We start from the raw sequence: 20,087 nt of genomic DNA, 5'->3' as shown, positions 1-20,087 counted from the left end.
TAAAAACGCTATCGATTTATCTAATATATAAAGTTTAATTCTGTATGTGGCGGGCGGACAGCGTGATGACAAAGAATTATAATAAATTAATAAATTAATTGACTTAATCGCCATAGTGTGATATATCTAAAGTGGTCTTCTTTTATATTAATGATATAAAAAATTAATATTTCATTTCCCTAGCCTATACTGTTAATTGACGGCATGTGCATTAAACAAATATAAAGAAAATGTATCATCCTTCACAAAAATTCTAATTAAGTCTGAAAATTATTTACTTTTATCCCTTTAGCACTCATTACGTCCTCTGATAAAATTGAAAACACAATTACTTCCCTTTACAAAAACCATTACATCGGGGTAAAAAAAATATAAATGAGTTTACTAAGTTGAATCAGGCGGTTCCGCCGGCGCCCCAGCATAGTGTGCTTTGAGGCCACGGGCTAGACTGTGAGCACTTTGCGTTTGCATTTTAATGTGTGTTTATGTTAAGTTTTGCGTTTGTGTTTCTATTTGTATTTGTGTTTGCTTTTTTGTTTGTGTTTTCTTTGTGTTTGGGTTTGCGTTTGTGGTTGGGTTTGTGTTTGCGTTTGCGTTTTTGTTTTTGTTTGTGGTTGGGTTGGGTTTGTGTTTCTGTTCTTATTTGTATTTGTGTTTGTTTTATGTTTGCGTTTTTTTTCTTTACCAGTAGTAACAAAAAGAATATAGAAAAACAACTCGACTTAATCGCCATAGAGTACTATATTTAAAGTTCTCATTATCTAAATTAGTTATTTAAAAAAAAATATTGAAGTTTTTTTTTTTTTTTAACAAATTTCATTCTCCAAACTTACAGTGACTTATTGATTTATTCATTGGTAGATTAACCACATTAATTTTTAAAGTTTGAAAAAACGACTTTACTTTGAGTGAATAGTGACGTCCCATGATTTGTTTACTTTTTAGTACAATAAATGGCGGCTCCATACAAGATTTCGTATCTTATTCAGGTGTTTAACGCGTTCTAAAGCTAACTTTCTGTCGGCTTTAACTGTAACAATACGTTTTAAAAAGTGCGGTAAGCCGTGGGTATAAAAGGGTTACTATTGTCGTTCTGCAAATAATAACCAAGGCGTATATAGGAGGGGGGCCCAGAATTTTTTTTTTGCGGGGTGGCCCTTTTTTTCTTGTTCCGCCACTGATCACTACAAGTGTTTCCACAAGTTGACTATTATTTCTTCATACCATTAACCTGTAATATCTCCTTAACGCTCACACGATCAATATCATGGATGTTGTTACCCACCCCCACAATTGATAAAATAAATACAAAAAACATTTGATAATAACACGCTTTTAAATGCACTAAAAACAAGATAATTTAAACTATTTGTCTTTTTTTTTGGTTGCTAAAATATAAAAGAGATCTCATGAGCAACCAAAGTTTTTGGTAATAAAGTTTATTTTTATTTCAATGCATTTAAAAGGATACATAAGGTTCCTGGTGTAAATTTCTTTTAACAACAAAGATTAATGTAGTTTGCTACATTAATTTAGAGATCATATAATTACTGCTGACGTATTTTTTCCCCAGACATTTTTATCAGATAAGAATTGACTCGCACATGTCGTGTCTTGTTTCATTTTTTTAAGAATCTTGGAATTTTATCAGATTATATTTAAATAATGGCCATTGCCGTCATGTTTAAGTCTACGCTAATCTAAACTCCGTCTATCACGTTTTTTTTATTGTTTGATGCAACAAGCAGCCGCGTTGTACTACGTGTAATCAATGTTGTTTTTTTAATTAGTTTCAATATTGTAACAACACTGATTGTTTTTTTTCCCACAATTAATATAAAAAAAATTCACGGTCCTTTGGGCAAGTGAAGTAGAGCTCACCTTTTTCTGTGACCTCAGCATAGGAAGGGATAATGTGGTCAGCGCTATGCCCAACCGCCTTTACTTTTTCTAACGTGAGCTAGGTACCCATCAGAGCTGGGTGTACTCAAGAACATTTTACTGACCTAAACACTGATTTGAACCCGTTAAGCCAAGCAGGTCCCACTTATCCACGCGGATTTTTCAGAACATGTGAGATTTCGTCCATGTGCGTTTTAGAAGAGTGGGTGTGCAAGGTTCCCAAAAAAACTGCGCAAGTGGAAAATTGCGCAACGGAAAACTGTGCAAACAGAAGAAAGCGCAAACACAAATTAATTATACTTATACACTTTGTTTTTGTCATATTTCGTGGATATATGATTTATTAAGATATAATATACATGTATTCACTCTTTAAGCAGTTCTGTAAATGCTCGATTTAAGAAAACAAAATGCTATAGCGTTATTTTTTGTGCGCAGTTTTCCGTTGCGCAATTTTCCATTGCGCATCTTTCCGATCACCGGTTAGCACAGATGGTGTTTTTCAAGATGTATTAATGTATTTTGATCTTGACTTGTTCGAACAAATGTTAATTTTAAATCTTTTATCTAGTACTCACTCTCGCCTTTTCTTCCCCTATCCCAGACACAACACTCCTTATCCCACAAATCTCACATCCCATCCCCCACGTTATACGAAACCACATCGAAGCCGCTCATTAAAATGTAAACCTCCCTCCCTTTTCACACTCCTGACCTATTTTTTTGACGATTTATTACTCACATTTGAAAAAAAAATACACGCATCAATTGACAATACTTAGTTTATTTAAAGGCCTTTAAGCGTGAAAGACATAAATAATGTTAAAAATAAACCAAAATCAGACAAATACAAGTGGAAAAAGATGTGGACTGCGCATGTCTGAATTTAGCAGTTAATGATGCAGACTGCGCATGCCTGAATGTAGAAGCGGCTGTAAAGAAGTGGACTGCGCATGTCTGAATGTACAAACATCGGGAACTAGAACTTGACTAGAGTAAGATCATAGGGCTTGACGGGAAGGTTGCAGCCGACGCCCGTGCAGCAGAAGGAACAGTCTAGAAGCAGGTCTGTGTAGTCGTTCTCCAGGCACTCGGGCTTATGAATGGTCGTCTGCCAATAGTTGGTCAGACACCAGTTCCTATCGGCACATCTGAAAAATATATGTAACATGTATGCAGTGGGACACAAGATCATATTGATGTCATCAGCTAAATACGTGATATAGTTGGTTGTGTTGTTCTTTTGTCTTCCTGATGAAGACGTGATGCCGAAAGGTTTCAAGTGTTTCGTTAAAGATTTGAGACCTTTTTTTTTATTCTTGGTGGCAAATTTGAGGAAACAGAATGAGCAATAGAATTACCGCTAGGAAACAACAGTATAAAAGATAGAATTATTGTTAGAAAACACCAGTATGCACGATAGAGTTACTGTTAGTAAAAACCGTAATATAAACAACATAATTACCTTTAGGAAATACAACATAATGCTAGAATTACTGTAAGAAAACATAAGACTAAAAGATTTAATTATGACTTAAATGAGTAGGTAGAAGAAGTATGTTGAGGTAAGCAACTGACCCTTTGTAAATATTCTTAACGTCCCTGTTCTGAACGATGGTGGTGAAGCAGTAGGGTGTTGCGGCGTCGCACAAACTGGGGGGCGTCACCTGGACTGTGTAGGCGTCACACGGCTCACTGACGTTGCATTGGATGCAGATGTTGGGGGCTGGATGAGATCAAGAAAAAAAATGGTTTGTGGTGATGTAATGCTATAGTGCTGGGGGGGGGTCACTGGTTATTTTAAATTTGGGTGAACGGAATCATGCGCAATAGAAAACTGTCTAAACAAATGTGAGCATGAGAATTTCTAATTTTATTTGTTGATCACATGTACATTAAAGTAAAATAACACATTTTTCCACGGAATATCACAAAATTAAAGTGTATTAGTGTAATTAGTTTGTATTTGCGCAGTTTTATGTTTGCGCAGTTTTCCGTTGCGCAGTTTTCCGTTGTGCAGTTTTCCGTTTGTGATTTTTTTCTGGTAACCATTAATTTAAATGCCGAATTTATACTTTTATTATTATTATAATTGCCCCCACCCCCAATCCCTTCCAGACGATTCGAAAGGTCTTCAGGAGCTAAAGATCTGAAAGAAACTCTGAAGGGGGGGCGGGGGGGGGGGGGGAATGAGATGTGCTGTTGTATTGATTCCATTTTGTAACAATTTATGACTCTTTGGTGTAAAAGAAATGTTAAGGAAAACAAAACTTTAAAATCTGTGAACATTTTTGAAAAGTGGATTTCATCTGGAAGTCTTGTTCGTCAGAAGCGATATATATATATATATATATATATATATATATATATATATATATATATATATATATATATATATATATATATATATATATATATATATATATATATATATATATATATATATATATGTATATATATATACTTTTATATATATATACTTTTATATATATATTCATTTATTTATATATATATATATATATGGATTAAAGAGGATTACATATATATATATATATATATATATATATATATATATATATATATATATATATATATATATATATATATATATATATATATATATATATATATATTTTTTTTTATATATATATATATATATATAAATTATACAGGCCCTATATATATATATATATATATATATATATATATATATATATATATATATATATATATATATATATATATATATATATATATATATATATATATATATACTTTTACATATTTATATATATATATATATATATATATATATATATATATATATATATATATATATATATATATATATATCAAGATATATATATATATATATATATATATATATATATATATATATATATATATATATATATATATATATATATATATATATATTAGTTCAATTACTTTAAGAAGTTCTTAATTTAAAAATATCTCATACCAGCTGTGGTTGTGGTGGTAGTAGTTGTGGTCGTTGGGGTGGTTGTCGTGGTGGGTTTCGGTGTGGTGGTGGTAGTGGTGGGTCTTGGTGTGGTAGTCGTGGGTTTCGGTGTTGTAGTGGTAGTGGTGGGTGTGGGTGTGGTAGTGGTGGGTTTAGGTGTGGTAGTTGTAGTGGTGGGTGTGGGTGTGGTAGTGGTGGGTTTAGGTGTGGTAGTGGTAGTTGTGGGTATGGGTGTGGTAGTTGTGGGTTTAGGTGTGGTAGTTGTGGGAATGGGTGTGGTAGTGGTGGGGATGGGTGTGGTAGTGGTGGGGATGGGTGTGGTGGGAATGGGTGTGGTGGGTTTAGCTGTTGTTGTATCTGGGACTGGTGTTGTTACGGGTGTCGGCGCGGCTGTAGAGTACCCAAACAGTGCTGTGGATTACAAAAATATATGAACATTAATTTGTACAGTTTAGCTTTCATAAAATAGAACGTTAGAATATCGTGAGCCAATAATGTAATCTATAAAAATCAGTAAATAATCAAAACCAAATACTGTCATCCATGTTGTAAACACAATAAGGCTGGTAAGTAGGTCACCAACCAGTTCTATGGCTCATGCAGGTTTTATTGAGCCGTAGAACTGGTTGGTGACCTACTTACCAGCCCTATTGCTAGACGTCTTCTGCGCTCAATATAATTTTTATAAATAGCCAACTTTATTTTTTTGTGAACGGCGCGCGTGCATTTTAATGTAGTGACTAAAATAATCAGCGAACTAATTTTTTTTTTTTTGCAAATGGCGCGCATGTATTTAAACATATTGATTGAAATAAATAGCGAGTTAAATTTTCGCGAATAGCCCAATTTTCAAAAAAATTGTTCTATCAGTTTTTTTATACAGAATAACTAGAGAAAATTTTGATCAATTTTAATAATAATTGAGAAAGTTATTTAAATGTTACATTTTTTTATCCAAGATGGCGGCCATCACCATGGCAAATTTTTTTAATTTTTAGACTCTTTGAGTTATAAATATATGCTACATATGATAGTATTTGGTTTATAAATACGCATTTTTGCTAATTTGATTTTCATCACCCGCCATGCTCTTAAAATGTATTGACTAAAATAGCGAAATAAATGTTTGCGAATGGCGCAAACGTTTAAACGTAATGACCCAAATGTAAACGAGCAGCTTACACTCAAAGACCGTGTGAGCTTGCATCTTGCAGGCGTCTAGACTGGCACAGCAGAACCAGCATCTCTCGTGCTGGATGACGTCACAGTGCTGGACTTCTTGGTGGTTGCAGGCCTGGGGAGGGGGGAGGAGGGTGGGGGTAAGGAAACACGTCATTGAGCTTCGACACTAACATGTCATTGAACTTTTGAACTCTGATATTAACACGTCATTGAACTTTTGAACTATGTCATTAACACGTCATTGAACTCTTGAACTCTGACACTAACGAGTCATTGAACTTTTGAACTCTGACATTAACACGTCATTGAACTTTTGAACTCTGACATTAACACGTCATTGAACTCTTGAACTCTGACACTAACGAGTCATTGAACTTTTGAACTCTGACATTAACACGTCATTGAACTTTTGAACTCTGACATTAACACGTCATCAAACTATAAACTTATATTTGGATTTCTCGTCATAGAATTTTGACACTTACACGTCATTCAACTAGAAACTAAAATTTGATTTTTTTTTTGTCATTGAATGAATTCTGACACTAGGACATCATCAATTTTTTTTTTTTAAAGTTTGATTTACATTTAGTCGTATGTCTATATCATTGAATCCTGACACCAAGACATCATTAAAAAAACAACTTAAGTTCGATTTACATTAAGTGTGTTTTGCACTGAATTCTGATATTACTTTGGTGTCAAACTAAAAACTTAAGTGGTTTTGTTTTATTATCTTTTTTTTTTAAATTCTGGAACTAGTAATTCATAAAACTAAAAACTAAAATTAGAAAAAAAAATTGATTTCGTTTCTTTGAATTCTCAAAATAACAGGTTGTTAAACTAAATCCTAAATTTGAATTAATTCGGTGTAACGTTATTGAATTTACAGTTACTAAAAAGATCTTTTCGGTGGTGGGTGGGGGGGGGGGGGGAGATTAATACTAACTAAGTATTGAAAAAAAGAAAATACAGTGTATATACTGAATTATGTAGGCCTAACTTAGCCAATACTCCCCCCTCAACGAAAATTTATCCCCGTGGCAGTTTCAAATACCCCCTCCCCCCCCCCCCCCCCCCGGAGAAAAAAAAGCATCGTCTAATTAGAATATAACATTATAACAATACATATATGTGTTTCATAAGGAGACCCACACATACGCAGCTTGAAATAAATCTGATTGCTAGAATCAAGACGCGGTTGATAACGTTTTCCTTCCAGATAGACATGACAGTATAACGAGACATAAAGGGAGATAACAACTCCTCTAAAACATGAACAACTCACGGGTCTGTTTCTGCAGGTAAACTCGATTCTGTTCTCATCTCTCAAGTGTAGCGTCATCTCACACACCTATCGTGGATAAAGTGTGAAGAACTTCAATAGCTGCTTAGTAAAAAAAAAACTAATTACGTCTCATTAGTGTAAATATTTCTACATATGTGGTCCCATGGTCTAACAGAACACTGAATAATTGAGACTTGGAAACCAAGCACAAGTTGGCATCAGCAGTGTGACAGAAGCTGCCTAAAGGAAATTAGAATTGGTAATCCTAGCGTCTAGGGGCCTCTGCTTAATTTCGTATTTTTCTCTCCTAAATGGGTTGCTGTTCTTAGCTTTCGAATTCCACTTGCATAGGTGGTCTAAACAAGGGCCTTTCAGAGTTGACAAGCATGCGCTTACAATCTTATTCTTATATATATATATATATATATATATATATATATATATATATATATATATATATATATATATATATATATATGTGTGTGTGTGTGTGTGTGTGTGTGTGTTTGATTGTGTGTGTGAAAGACAGAGTTTTTTTTTAAGTTTGTTTATATTTAAATATAAGGCATATATACATAAAAAATACCTTTTGAAAGTGATAGTTTTGGATCAATATAATTATTTCCAAAATTACAGAGCAACTAAACTTAAAAACAGATAGCATTGATCCTCATCTTTTCCCGTTCGTGCCCAAGACACATGCGTCAGATGAAATAGAGTTCATCTGTTTCAACTGACTTACATATGAATGGATAGTGTGGTCACCACAATACCCAGCCTTTTAGTTTCATAGACCTGGATAGACTTGCGACGTCATGCATTCGCGTGATCCGAACCTGTGACCTTAGGGCTAGCACTCAAACATTCTACCATTCAACAACACAGAAAGCATTGACAGCCAGAGGTAAAGCCCCCATTCCAACCCCTGACCCCTGTACCAGCGATCAATCAATGACGTCACTTACATCGTGATCCTGGTGACATGGAAGGATCTCTGTACACGATGCTGGGTTGCCTTTCTCTGTACACACTGGGCACTCCATTCCTGTACACATGAGGAGAAGAGAGGTGTTATTGTGTGGTGTCACATGATGTGTACATGATATCTGGATAGATATGGGTGTACTTATCATCTGGGTAGATACCTGATCATAAATTATCTGAGCATATACCTCTGTATATAATATCTGGATAGATATGGGTGTACATATTATCTGGGTAGAGACCTGATCATAAATTATCTGAGCATATACCTCTGTATATAATATCTGGATAGATATGGGTGTACATATTATCTGGGTAGATACCTGATCATAAATTATCTGAGCGTATACCTCTGTAAATAATATCTGGATAGATATGGGTGTACATATTATCTGAGTAGATACCTAATCATTACCTTAGCAGATATATGTACATATTATCTGGACAGATACCTGTGTGCATATTATCTCGGCAGATACGTGTGTAGACTTTACATATCTTGGAAGACACGTGTATATATTTTATCTGTACATATACCTATATGCTTATTATCTGAGCAAATACCCATATTCGTATTATTTGGGCAGTTATCTGTCTGGGCCGATACAAGTACATATTTTCTGGGTACTTACCTGTGTATGGCTACATATTATCTGGGCATATATCTATACATGTATTATCTAGGCAGATACCTGCACATAATATCTGCTATACATTTGTGTAGGCCGGTGTATTATTTGAGCTGACAGCTCTCCAACATTGTGGACACGATATCATCAATTTACTACTGCTCTCAACTGCATTGCAGTAGCTAGTTAAATGCTTATCAAACTACCTGTAGAACTTTACTAGTATATTTCTTAATGAAAAGTGAAATAATGTTAATAAACTTGACCTTTTTTGTTGGGAGGGGGGGGAGCTCTTGGTTTTTGTGACGATTTCAGATGGAGGGGGAGAGGGAGAGGTACGAATCATACAAAAGCGTGCAATCATTTATGAATGAACCCTTAGGTAGTATTTATGAGCAAATTATTTTATCACTAATATGCTACATACACATGTTGAAATTGGCACTGTTATCAATGATAATTAGCGTTTAAAGTAATGTAGATTTTAGTTTTAAGATGAGTTGGGTTAAGTTGCGTCGATTTCAATTTTGTGTATTAGTTTTAAACTACATTAATATGGCGAAAATAGGTTTCATGTTAAAGTTGGATAAGTCTTTCGTCTACATTTGTGACAAAATTTAATATTTGGCTTTTTGGTTGATTGCTGTAGTTTTAATAATTTTTTGATAAAACCCAATATTTTATTTAGTTTGTGTAACAGAATGCTTATATAATATTGTCATTTCGGAATGCTGTAATTTTAACAAATGTATTCATAATGGCAATTAGAGCTAGTTTGGGGTTTAAGATGGATTTAATGTTAGGATATTTTTATTCTAGATTTTAATTTACGAACCGATTTACGTTAAATCTAAATGCATAATCTCAATCGTCCCTCCGTGTTTCTTATTGATGAAAAAGAATAAGTTAAAAATATAATAAAATTGATACAGAGTAAAAGGATATTAAAGGGTTAAGTTAACTTTTTTAAAGATAAAAATATTTTCTTTACAATTAACACGTACTTTATCTTAAATAAATTATATTGTGGTACATAAATAAACTAAGATAACTGATGATTTCACTGAATATATGTTGATTGACATCGGAATCTATTTGCCAAGAAGATGGTAATTATTTTCTAATAGAAAGTTTGCAGGAATTAAAATGATGATTGAAGTATTTGATGGTCTTTTTAAGATTACATTAATCTTTTAATGGCCAGTTCGCCGCCTAGCCGGGACGGCTAGTATTCTCATAAAGTAGAACATTGAGAAATTTTCGCCTCTATATTCACAAAGGTATACTATTTCTAGATCCTGATTCTTCTGTTATATAACACCACGATCATGATATGACAATATACAATAATGTTTAGGGGGCTTATTCCTAATTTAAATATTAATAATTGTATTAATCTTCAATTTTTCAAAACTAATTGAATTGCTTTGCGAATTGAATCCCAAATCCTTTGTCGTAAGTTAATTATCTGATAATTTTAACCAATTGAACTTTTCAGTAATAATTAAAGATATTTTTTTTCTCTTTTAAAAAAGAAAAATAAATGAAGATATTTTTTTTTCATTTTTTTTTTTTTTGTTTTTTTTTTTTGTTTTTTTTTTTTATTAATTCAATTGTTCTAAACATTTAAATCAGTAATAATATATTTGATAGATTTTACACAGCATCAAAGACATGAACAATGAACATCAATTGCATATATAATAATCAAAGGGAGAAAATAAAATGGCATAAGAACTAGATTAAAATAAGGTGTGCAAACTAGGTTTCTCTCGACTGCTTAGTTTAGTGTGCTGCGGAGTCAAAAGTTCACATTGTAGCCACCCATGGACAGAAATAGAAACGACCGTGGGAGAAGTGTCTCTGTAATACACATACTGATCTATCATTCCAAAACTTTCCATGATATAAAATTGACCCTTGGCAATGAGGGCACGCTACCTTAAAATATCCGCCAGTCCGGTTTAGTGGGGGGGGGGAGTGTGTGTGTGTGTGTGGAGGGGGGGGGGTGAGGTGTCTATCTCTTTCTACCATTCAGGTTGTGCACTTTTAAAACCCGGGAAACAGAAGACTGTTCTAATGTTCATTTACTTGGGGGCTGATCGAGTGATGTTTGGCTTGAGGCTGTCTAAATTAAAATTAATACTTTATTTATTTATTTCCGTTATATTTCTTTTTTTCTCAGTTAACCCTTTATTGCATGAATTATTGGTTTACTTGGTAAAAAATTTTTGACTTCATATTTCTACAGCAAATGGACTAACTTGAGATGTAGGGAATTTTTTTTTTGAATAGATGATAAATATCACAACAATTTTGGTCGTTGCAATTCTGCAACTATGCTCAAGGGTCAAACTTTTTTTCCATAATAAGAAAAAAAAATATTTATATAGAATTGTTGATATAAATGTAAATAACTTGTACAAATCATTTGAGAGTAACAATAGTAACATGTAAGTTTCTTTATGATGAAAAGAACAGTAAAATCATGTACACTGAAAGAGAAAAAACAACTGAAAAATTACATGCAGGTTTATTTAGTAAAAAGTTTATAAGCATTTTTTTTTTGCTATACAGCAAACTTTGTGCATTGTTGGTGCAGGACAACCTGCAACTAAATGATGAACTAAATGATATTGTCTATGTAAATCTTGAGCCCAACATATTGGGGAACACTCTGTAATAATGTCCGCTCAATATTAGCAACAGCACTTTGTCATCTTGTCCTTTTGTAGCTTTACCCGAATGCACTTCAAAATCTTGGATTATACAAGTTGTTGGACACAACAAAAACTTTGTAGCCCATCTATATGGCTTTCTATGGTTGTAGGTTGAACTGCTTTTGCCTACGATATGTGAATGGGTCGATTTGCTCATGAATACTTAGAATCTCAGATGGCATGGGGTTTGATAAGCACAGAATTCCTATATTGGTCAACTTCTTCTGCCCTTTGAACATTGTTTGACAGGTGTAGCTTAATCTTAATCCACTCAAATCTATTGATGGTTATGTCTGTGACAGTAACACATTATGTGGCAAGGCACCAAGATCTTTGGTATCTAGAATTTTGTTTTACAATGTTTATGTAAAACACAATTTCCAGGGAATGTTTTTGTTTATCTTTATCCAGTACTAGTGGATTGTTTATGTCCTGCTGAGGACATTGTTTGACAGGTTCAGATTATTCTTATTCCGCTTGAACGCTATGCCATATAGGGTTAAGTGAGAGTTCCCAGTCTATGTCTTAGCTTTGCTTGAAATATTTCTTTTAACTCGATGTCCGTGTATTTTGTGAAAAAATATCTGACTTTATTCCTACTTTGCCATATAGTCCAGTGGTTCCCAACCTTTTTCGAGTGGCGATCCCCTTTTATAAAAAGTAAGTGACCCGGGACCCCATAGAATTAAAAAGCCGAAGTTAGTATGGAAATTAATAAGCACTAAAATAAGATTTTCTAGTAGACTTTCAATATGAACTACTCTTGATAACTATTTTAATAACATGAGTAAAATTGCATACTATTCACTAAACATTCGTGGTTAAGTTTTTAATTTTAAAAAAAATTGTTAACGCCAACCAATGTCATTATAATTATCTTAATTTGGTTTTTAATCGAAGAATAGTGTTGAAATATATTCTCGAAAAGTCAATCAATTTTACGTTTGGGTATGAATGGAGAATACTACACCAAAATTGTGTCTGCAGTTTTTCATCTTACTCGGAATCATTCTGCAAATCAAAGAATTCATCTTGTAATTCATTGGGAATGCTGGCAACATCAAGGGAAGAAGAGAATGGGTAATGCGTAAATGCAGATTCTTCTTTTTTCAGCTCAGAGAAATAGTGATGCAGTTCGTTTTCAAGAGATTCAAGATGCCCAGAAATTGCTTCTATCAAAATTTTAATTATCTCACAATCAGATTCATCTACCACACCGCAGAGTTTCTCAAATTTACAATATTTCCAAGATTTATTTTCTTTACCGATTTTACAGATTTGATAAAAATGCCCCGAGATTATCATGGCAAGTTATAATATTCGTTCATTTTCCCTGAAGCTTCAGGTTAAGCTTATCTTGATGTTCGAACACATCTGCTAGGTATGATACTCTCTCCAACCACTCTATGTCGTTTAAGTATACCAAAAAGTCTTTTTACTTTCTCGTATATACGTAGTATAGAGAAAGTATTGTAATCGTGCAAAAAAAAAAAATCGAGATTTTTTCAAATCTCGACGTTTTACACCTCACTGATACGGAAAAACATAATTTTGCAATCTTGTCCGTATGTCTGTGTGTGTGTGTGTCTGTGTGTGTCTGTCCGTGTGTAAACACGATAACTTGAGTACTGTTACAGCTAGGTTGATGAAATTTCATATATAAGTATTTTATCAAAATCGTAGATCCGTATCAACTTTTGAGCGATTTCCGATAACCGGAAGTGGTACTTTTCCTACTTTGAATTTTTTAAAAGCCTATAACTTGAGTACTATTTCAGATAGATAAATGAAATTTCACATGTAAGTAAAAGATCTAATTCTCTACCTTCTGTTAAATTTTGAGTAATTTCCGTTGACTGGAAGTAGTAATTTACGCTACTTCCGATTTCTCAAAAAACTAATGTAAATTTTAAAAGTACTAATAATATTGCGCACTATTATGCGCTTTTTTTATTTGCGTTCACTTGGTGTGCAATTAATTTGTCTACGAGATTTTATTCTATTTTTAAAACTTTAAGTATTTAAAATGGATTAAAAATCATGTCAATAGCCCGAGTTTCCATCCCCTGTTATTTTATATAAGAATATTCGAGAAAGTTTAGGGGAGATCACTCCCGGTTTATTTCCTTTGCACTTCCAAGAACAATTTGATTTCAGATTTCAATTCAAAAACACAATTTACATTTCGTTTGACAGCCAGCGTACTGTAGTGTAGAAGAGCAGAACCTCGTGTTTCTTCCAGACTTTTTTCTCCGGGGGGGGGGGGGGCACTTGAAATTTTCGGGGGGGGGGGCGGGGGCGGTAAACTTTCTTCGGGGGGGCGGACACTGTTAAAAGTATATATTTTCTATATAAATTATATAAATTTCATTTCGTTCGGGGGGGGGGGCGGTAAAAAAAAGAGATGCCTGGAAGAAACTCTGCTCGTGATCTTAATGTTTTTGCTCAGTTCTTTGAAGGCTCCAGATTTTATATAATTTACGACTTATACTAGCACTGGACTCTTGATGTTGATTGGTTAGGGCAGTGGTTAGGGAGCTAAATCTTTTCTGTTTTCTGAAAGCCCGATTTTGAGCTAAACATAGATGGCGCACCATCCGTACAAACCCCCACAGCCGTTCTAACCCATTTTAATCATCCAGTTTCAAAAAAGGTATTTATTTTCTCCATGCTATCTTCACAAAAGAGCAACTCTTCTTTGCTATCATCCGCATGAATATAGACACAGACCAGCAACTGCGAACACGAACTCACGTCTGTTGATTTATCAACTTGAAAAGAAAAGAAGGGTGAAAGCTTAATTTCGATAAAAATGTAAATCTTTGCTATCATCCGCATGAATATAGACACAGACCAGCAACTGCGAACACGAACTCACGTCTGTTGATTTATCAACTTGAAAAGAAAAGAATGGTGAATTTCGATAAAAATGTGTTATTTAACATTTACGTACATTCAGCGTTTGATGAGATTTTCTCCTATTGTTTTTTTTTTTTGCTTGGCATTTTCTATAGCGACTTCATTTGATGCTTGCACTAATGCTGGTGAAAACTTCCTGTTCGATCAAGTCTCTGGCGTTTGCAACTAGCTTCTTTTTACAGTACGCTTTGTTTCTTCTCTATTACATTTCCAGTGATGTTAATGAAGCCGAATTTCAAAAATTCTTCTAAATATTTATGTTTTCTTTCAAATTACTAAGGTTTAGTATACCAGTTTGCGACCCCCCAGAAAGACCTTCGCGACCCCCCTGGGGGTCGCGACCCCCAGGTTGGGAACCCGTGATATAGTCGATCTATAAATAGCCGTTGCTACTAGTCTGTTTTCGTCTTCTGTTCTTTGTCTAGTCGTGTTAATTAAATTAAGTGTGATTACTTTATTTGTTGTGGCTGTTTGATTGGTGGTGTTTAATATTTTCACAAGTGTTTGCTTTGCTTTCTGTACTAATATACAATCTAAATAAATGTGTTTCTCGGTTTCTTGTATATTTGTTTACACCAGGGTTCGGCAACCTGCGGCTCGCGAGCCGCATGCGGCTCTTTTGATATCAAGTTGCGGCTCTCCAGCTCCTTGCACAAATACTAATAATCTTAATAAAAAAAAATAGAATATTTGAAATAAAAAAAATGTTAGTGGCTCTTTAAAACCAGGGAAATTTTGAAAATTGTAACTTTTGGCTCTTCCGCTTCAAAAGGTTGCCGACCCCTGGTTTACACGTTTGAATGAAGATATAAAATTATTTTGCAGCATTACAATTTATTGCAACAATGGAATTTAAAAAATTTTGAATTATTTTTAGAAACAATAAAAAATAATATTCATTGCTTTTTTCAATTTCAGCTATAGCTATTTAAATTTCAAACATGTTACTAATTCTAAAATAGCGATCAATTTTGCTTTTAAAGTATTTTATTTACTAATGATAAGTAAAAATAACAATATTTTTTTAATTTAATCTTACTGAATACATTTTATACTATTTTGTTACATTTTCTTTTGAATCGTTTCCCCTTGTTTCATATTAAGTTCTACACGGGAGGTAATTGAATGCCCCTAGTGCTGCACATCAATCCTTTCTTAAGGATTGAGTACCTTTATTTAACTAACTTTTAGAGGTTTTGTAGAGTGTTTAAAAATGTATAGCTTTATTAAACATTCATATTACGTAAATTACCCGTTGATTCGTATTTACTTTCGGTAGCAATTTTTAAAATGAAATTGTCCGATATTACTACTAGATCTAGAATTGTACCTATCGGATTGTTTTCTCCTAATTTTTACTTTCTCGTTTACAGAGAATAGAGGAAGTTTTGTAATCGTGTTGAATAATTAGCAGGTTTTTTTTTTTACTGTTTTCGCAGTTTACACCTCCATACTTTATCATATAGATCTACGGAACATGAAGGATTCATTGCAGTCACGAACAAAAAAATCTAAATAGAGATTATGACAAAATTTGAAGTTTTACCACAAGATATAAACTTGGTTTTGCAATATTTTGTTCGTGCCTTTGAGTATGTAAACACGATTAAGTAAAGCTTCAGTTGCGTTGATGAAATTTCATATATATATATATATATATATATATATATATATATATATATATATATATATATATATATATATATATATATATATATATATTATATATATATATATATATATATATATATATATATATATATATATATATATATATATATATATATATATATATATATGTCGAATTTCTACTCCTGTGTCAACTTTTGAGAGATTTCTTGTCACGTGATGTTTAATTAATTTTTAACAAAATTTAATCAATATTTCCTTTATAAAGTACCAATTTTCAGCACTATTATACACATATTGTATGCGTTTATTTTGGTGCGCAATTCTGTTTAAATCATTAAAATAAATAAATAAAAACAATACTATTAGCCGAGTGCACTGGGAGTGCCATCTCCTGTAGTATAAGAATTTACGGAAAGTTTAGGGGAGATCACTCCCGCTTTATTTTAGTAATGTTTGCCTAAAATAAAATGAACACAACCTACCATATGATACACTGACAATACATAGTGCTGCAAGAAATTGAAATATCACCATTTTCGATTTAATTTGACAGAGTCGTAAACGTCTGAATAGTTCCGCTAATTCCAAAGACAATTTTTACTCAACACCTTTAGGTCCAATCGCGATGGACTTCACTGAAGCACGCTCTATATACCCGCAGACGAGATTTTTATGGTAGTCTGGAACCGATTGAACCGAGCTATATCGGGGAGGGAATTGTGCAGTGGCTGACACGATCTTGTCAGCTGGAAGTCCAAGGCCTACATGTCGACGTCACGACTTCTGCTCGGCTCACATGTCTGGGGCAATGGGAAGATAAGCAGACATGCCACGGGCGTCCATGGCGGGAATTTCCTGCAGGCTGAAAAAGGTTTTCGTTTTTACTTTCTCGTATATAGGCCTACGAAGTATAGAGAAAGTCTTGTAATCGTGCAAATAAAAAAAATCGAGATTTTTACAAATCTCGACGTTTTACACCTTACTGATACGGAAAAAACTTAATTTCGCAATCTTGTCCGTATGTCTGTGTGTCTGTGTGTGTGTGTCTGTCTGTCTGTCTGTGTGTAAACACGATAACTTGAGTACCGTTACAGCTAGGTTGATGAAATTTCATATATAAGTATTTTATCAAAATCGTAGATCCTGATCAACTTTTGAGCGATTTCCGATAACCGGAAGTGGTACTTTTTCTACTTTGAATTTTTCAAAAGCCTATAACTTGAGTACTATTTTAGATAGATAAATGAAATTTCACACGTAAGTACAAGATCTAATTCTCTACCTTCTGTCAAATTTTGAGTAATTTCCGTTGATGGGAAGTACTAATTTACGCTATTTCCGATTTCTCAAAAGACGCATGTAAATTTATAAAGTACTAATAATATTGCGCACTATTATGCACATCTTTATTTGGCGTTCACTTGGTGCGCAATTCTTTTCTATTTTTAAAAGTTTAAGTATTTAAAATGGATTAAAAATCATAACTATATCCCGAGTTCCCATCCCCTGTTGTTTCTATATAAGAATATTCGAGAAAGTTTAGGGGAGATCACTCACGGTTTATTTTTGTAAGCTTTAAGTCCGGATTTTTAAATCACAGTAGGCCCCTATTTGTTGGCAGGATTTTTCAGTATTTTTTTTTCTTTCTGGTATACAGAGTATACAGAGTATAGAGGAAGAATTGTATTCGTGCACAAAGTCACATGCATTTTTGAAAATTTTCACCGTTTTAGACATCAGTTCTTCGTCACATACGTAGAATAGGGGACTTATTTTAAGCGGCCAAAAATTATAAATCCAGATTTATCAAAATTTCGGCGTTTTATGCGTAATCGAGTCGGAAAAACTGGGTTTTGCAATTCTGTCCGCCTGTGTGTGTATGTGCGTCGGTGTGTGTGTGTGTGTGTATGTGTGTGTGTGTGTGTGTGTATATATATATATATATATATATATATATATATATATATATATATATATGTGTGTCTGTGAACACGATAACTTGAGTACTTTACTGCTAGGTTGATGAAATTTCATATATAAGTATAACATCAAATTGGTAGTCCTGTATCAACTTTTCTGCGGTTTCCGGTAACCGGAAATGGAACTTTTTTTACATTTAGTTTTTCAAAAGCCCATAACTTGAGTACTATTTCAGATAGATAAATGATATTTCACATATAAGTAAACGATTTAATTTTCTGACTTTTGTCAAAATTTGAGTCATTTTCGTTGACCGAAAAAAAGTAATTTACTCAGTTTCCGATTTCTCAAAAAAAACACATATGAATGTAGGAAATAATATCCTGCACATATTGTCTGCCGTTTACTTGGTGCGCAGTTCTGTTTTCTACGAGATTCTATTCTATTTTTAAAAGTTTAAGTAATTAAAAATGGATTAAAAATCATGTCTATATCCTGAGTTGCCATCTCACGTAAGATAATTCTAGAAAGCTTAGGGGAGATCACTCCCGGTTTATTACTTTCTCTTATACAGAGTATAGAGGAAGTATTGAAATCGTGCACAGAAATCACATGCGATTTTGACAGTTGTCACCGTTTTACATCTCATGTACAAAGTATAGGAGACTTATTTAAATCGGGCGAAAATTCTAAATCCAGATGTATCAAATTCTTGATGTTTTACACGTCATAGTGTTAGAAAAATTTAATCTTGCAATCTTGTCTGTATGTCTGTGTGTATGTCTTTCTGTGAACACGATAACTTGAGTACCGTTACAGCTAGCTTAATGAAATGTCAAATATAAGTATTATATCAAATTTGTAGTTCTGTATCAACTTTTCAGCGGTTTCCGGTAACCGGAAGTGAAACATATTCTATTTTCGGTTTTTGAAACGCCTATAACTTAAATACTGTTTCTAATAGATAGACGAAATTTCACGTATAAGCAAAATATCTAATTATATGTTTTTTGTCAAATTGTGAATATTTTCCGGTGACCGGAAGCAGTACTTTACGCTATTTCCGATTTCTCAAAAAACGCATATGAATTTATAAAGCACTAATAGTGTTTGCTGTTACCTGGAGGGCAATTCTAATTACTTTCTCGTACACCAAATAAAGAGGACGTATTCTTTTTTCTACGACTCTATTCTACTCTAAAAATTTTAAGCATATAAAATTTGATTAAAAAGCATGTCTATATGACGAGTTGTCATCCCCCGTAGTGTTATATAAGAATATTCGATAAAGTTTAGGGGAGATCACTCCTTTTTTTAAAAATTATTTGCAGCATTTCATAACTTTCATGTATAATAACAACCTGGCACAACGCCAAAACCTCATCGGGTCCATGTTGTAATACTTTATTCAGGCTCTAAGCGGCTTGAAGGTCACGTATAGATAAGACTGCACAGCATTTTTGGTCTTATCACAAAATCGTTGTCCTGAATGTCGAGAAGGTTAACTAAATGTAACGAATTAAATAAATGTATAATCTCAACATAATATGCGTGAGAGAAAGATAATACGTTTTTTCGTACATTATTCTTATCAGTGTGCGATTGGTACTAAGTTTAAAACGCTCAGTACCATAACACTAACCTAACCATAATCCTGTCTTGTTATACGCTAAACCAAGCCTAACTTGACAACTGGTAGAAAGACGATTACAAAAAGCTAACTTTTTCTTAGTAAGGCAGTCGCTTCCAGACCTTAAGACGCAAGTAGAGTTTCTTTGGAAGCTGAAACAGCCGGAATGTCGTGAACCCAACTTGAAAGAATCACCCAGAACCGAGTGCGATGGAGGTGTGGTTACGTCCATATGCTCAGAGTTTCTTCCAGCATCTCTTCGGGGGGGGGGGCTATGCCTCCCCCCGAAGAAAGTCTA

At 33.6% G+C, this 20,087-nt stretch overlaps 1 protein-coding gene across 1 annotated transcript; it reads right to left on the bottom strand.

Moving 5' to 3' along the window:
- Positions 1–2,670: 2,670 nt before the first annotated feature.
- Positions 2,671–17,006, bottom strand: LOC131951750 (integumentary mucin A.1-like). Its single transcript, XM_059314133.1, has 7 exons — positions 16,722–17,006; positions 8,321–8,400; positions 7,356–7,421; positions 6,068–6,179; positions 4,886–5,296; positions 3,481–3,628; positions 2,671–3,053 (listed from the first exon to the last, which is right to left on the bottom strand). The coding sequence occupies exons 1-7, from the start codon at positions 16,771–16,773 to the stop codon at positions 2,882–2,884; spliced, it is 1,041 nt and encodes a 346-aa protein (XP_059170116.1). The 5' UTR covers positions 16,774–17,006; the 3' UTR covers positions 2,671–2,881.
- Between the last annotated feature and the right edge of the window lie 3,081 nt (positions 17,007–20,087).

The sequence above is a fragment of the Physella acuta genome, unplaced genomic scaffold (assembly GCF_028476545.2).
Source record: "Physella acuta isolate Inbredline_101_S28 unplaced genomic scaffold, ASM2847654v3 ptg000825l, whole genome shotgun sequence".
Taxonomy (NCBI): domain Eukaryota; kingdom Metazoa; phylum Mollusca; class Gastropoda; family Physidae; genus Physella; species Physella acuta.
The sequence above is the reverse complement of the archived record's forward strand: the minus strand, read 5'-3'. Positions and strand labels throughout refer to the sequence as shown.

What these genes read in the sequence shown, in the direction of transcription:
- LOC131951750 (XM_059314133.1), bottom strand. Translation starts at nt 16,773, where the DNA reads ATGGTGATATTTCAATTTCTTGCAGCACTATGTATTGTCAGTGTATCA. An exon ending in TATTGTCAGTGTATCATATG is followed by an intron (nt 8,401 to 16,721) that starts GTAGGTTGTGTT and finishes TCATGTGTACAG; the next exon opens with GAATGGAGTGCCCAGTGTGT. An exon ending in GTTAAGAATATTTACAAAGG is followed by an intron (nt 3,054 to 3,480) that starts GTCAGTTGCTTA and finishes TATATTTTTCAG; the next exon opens with ATGTGCCGATAGGAACTGGT.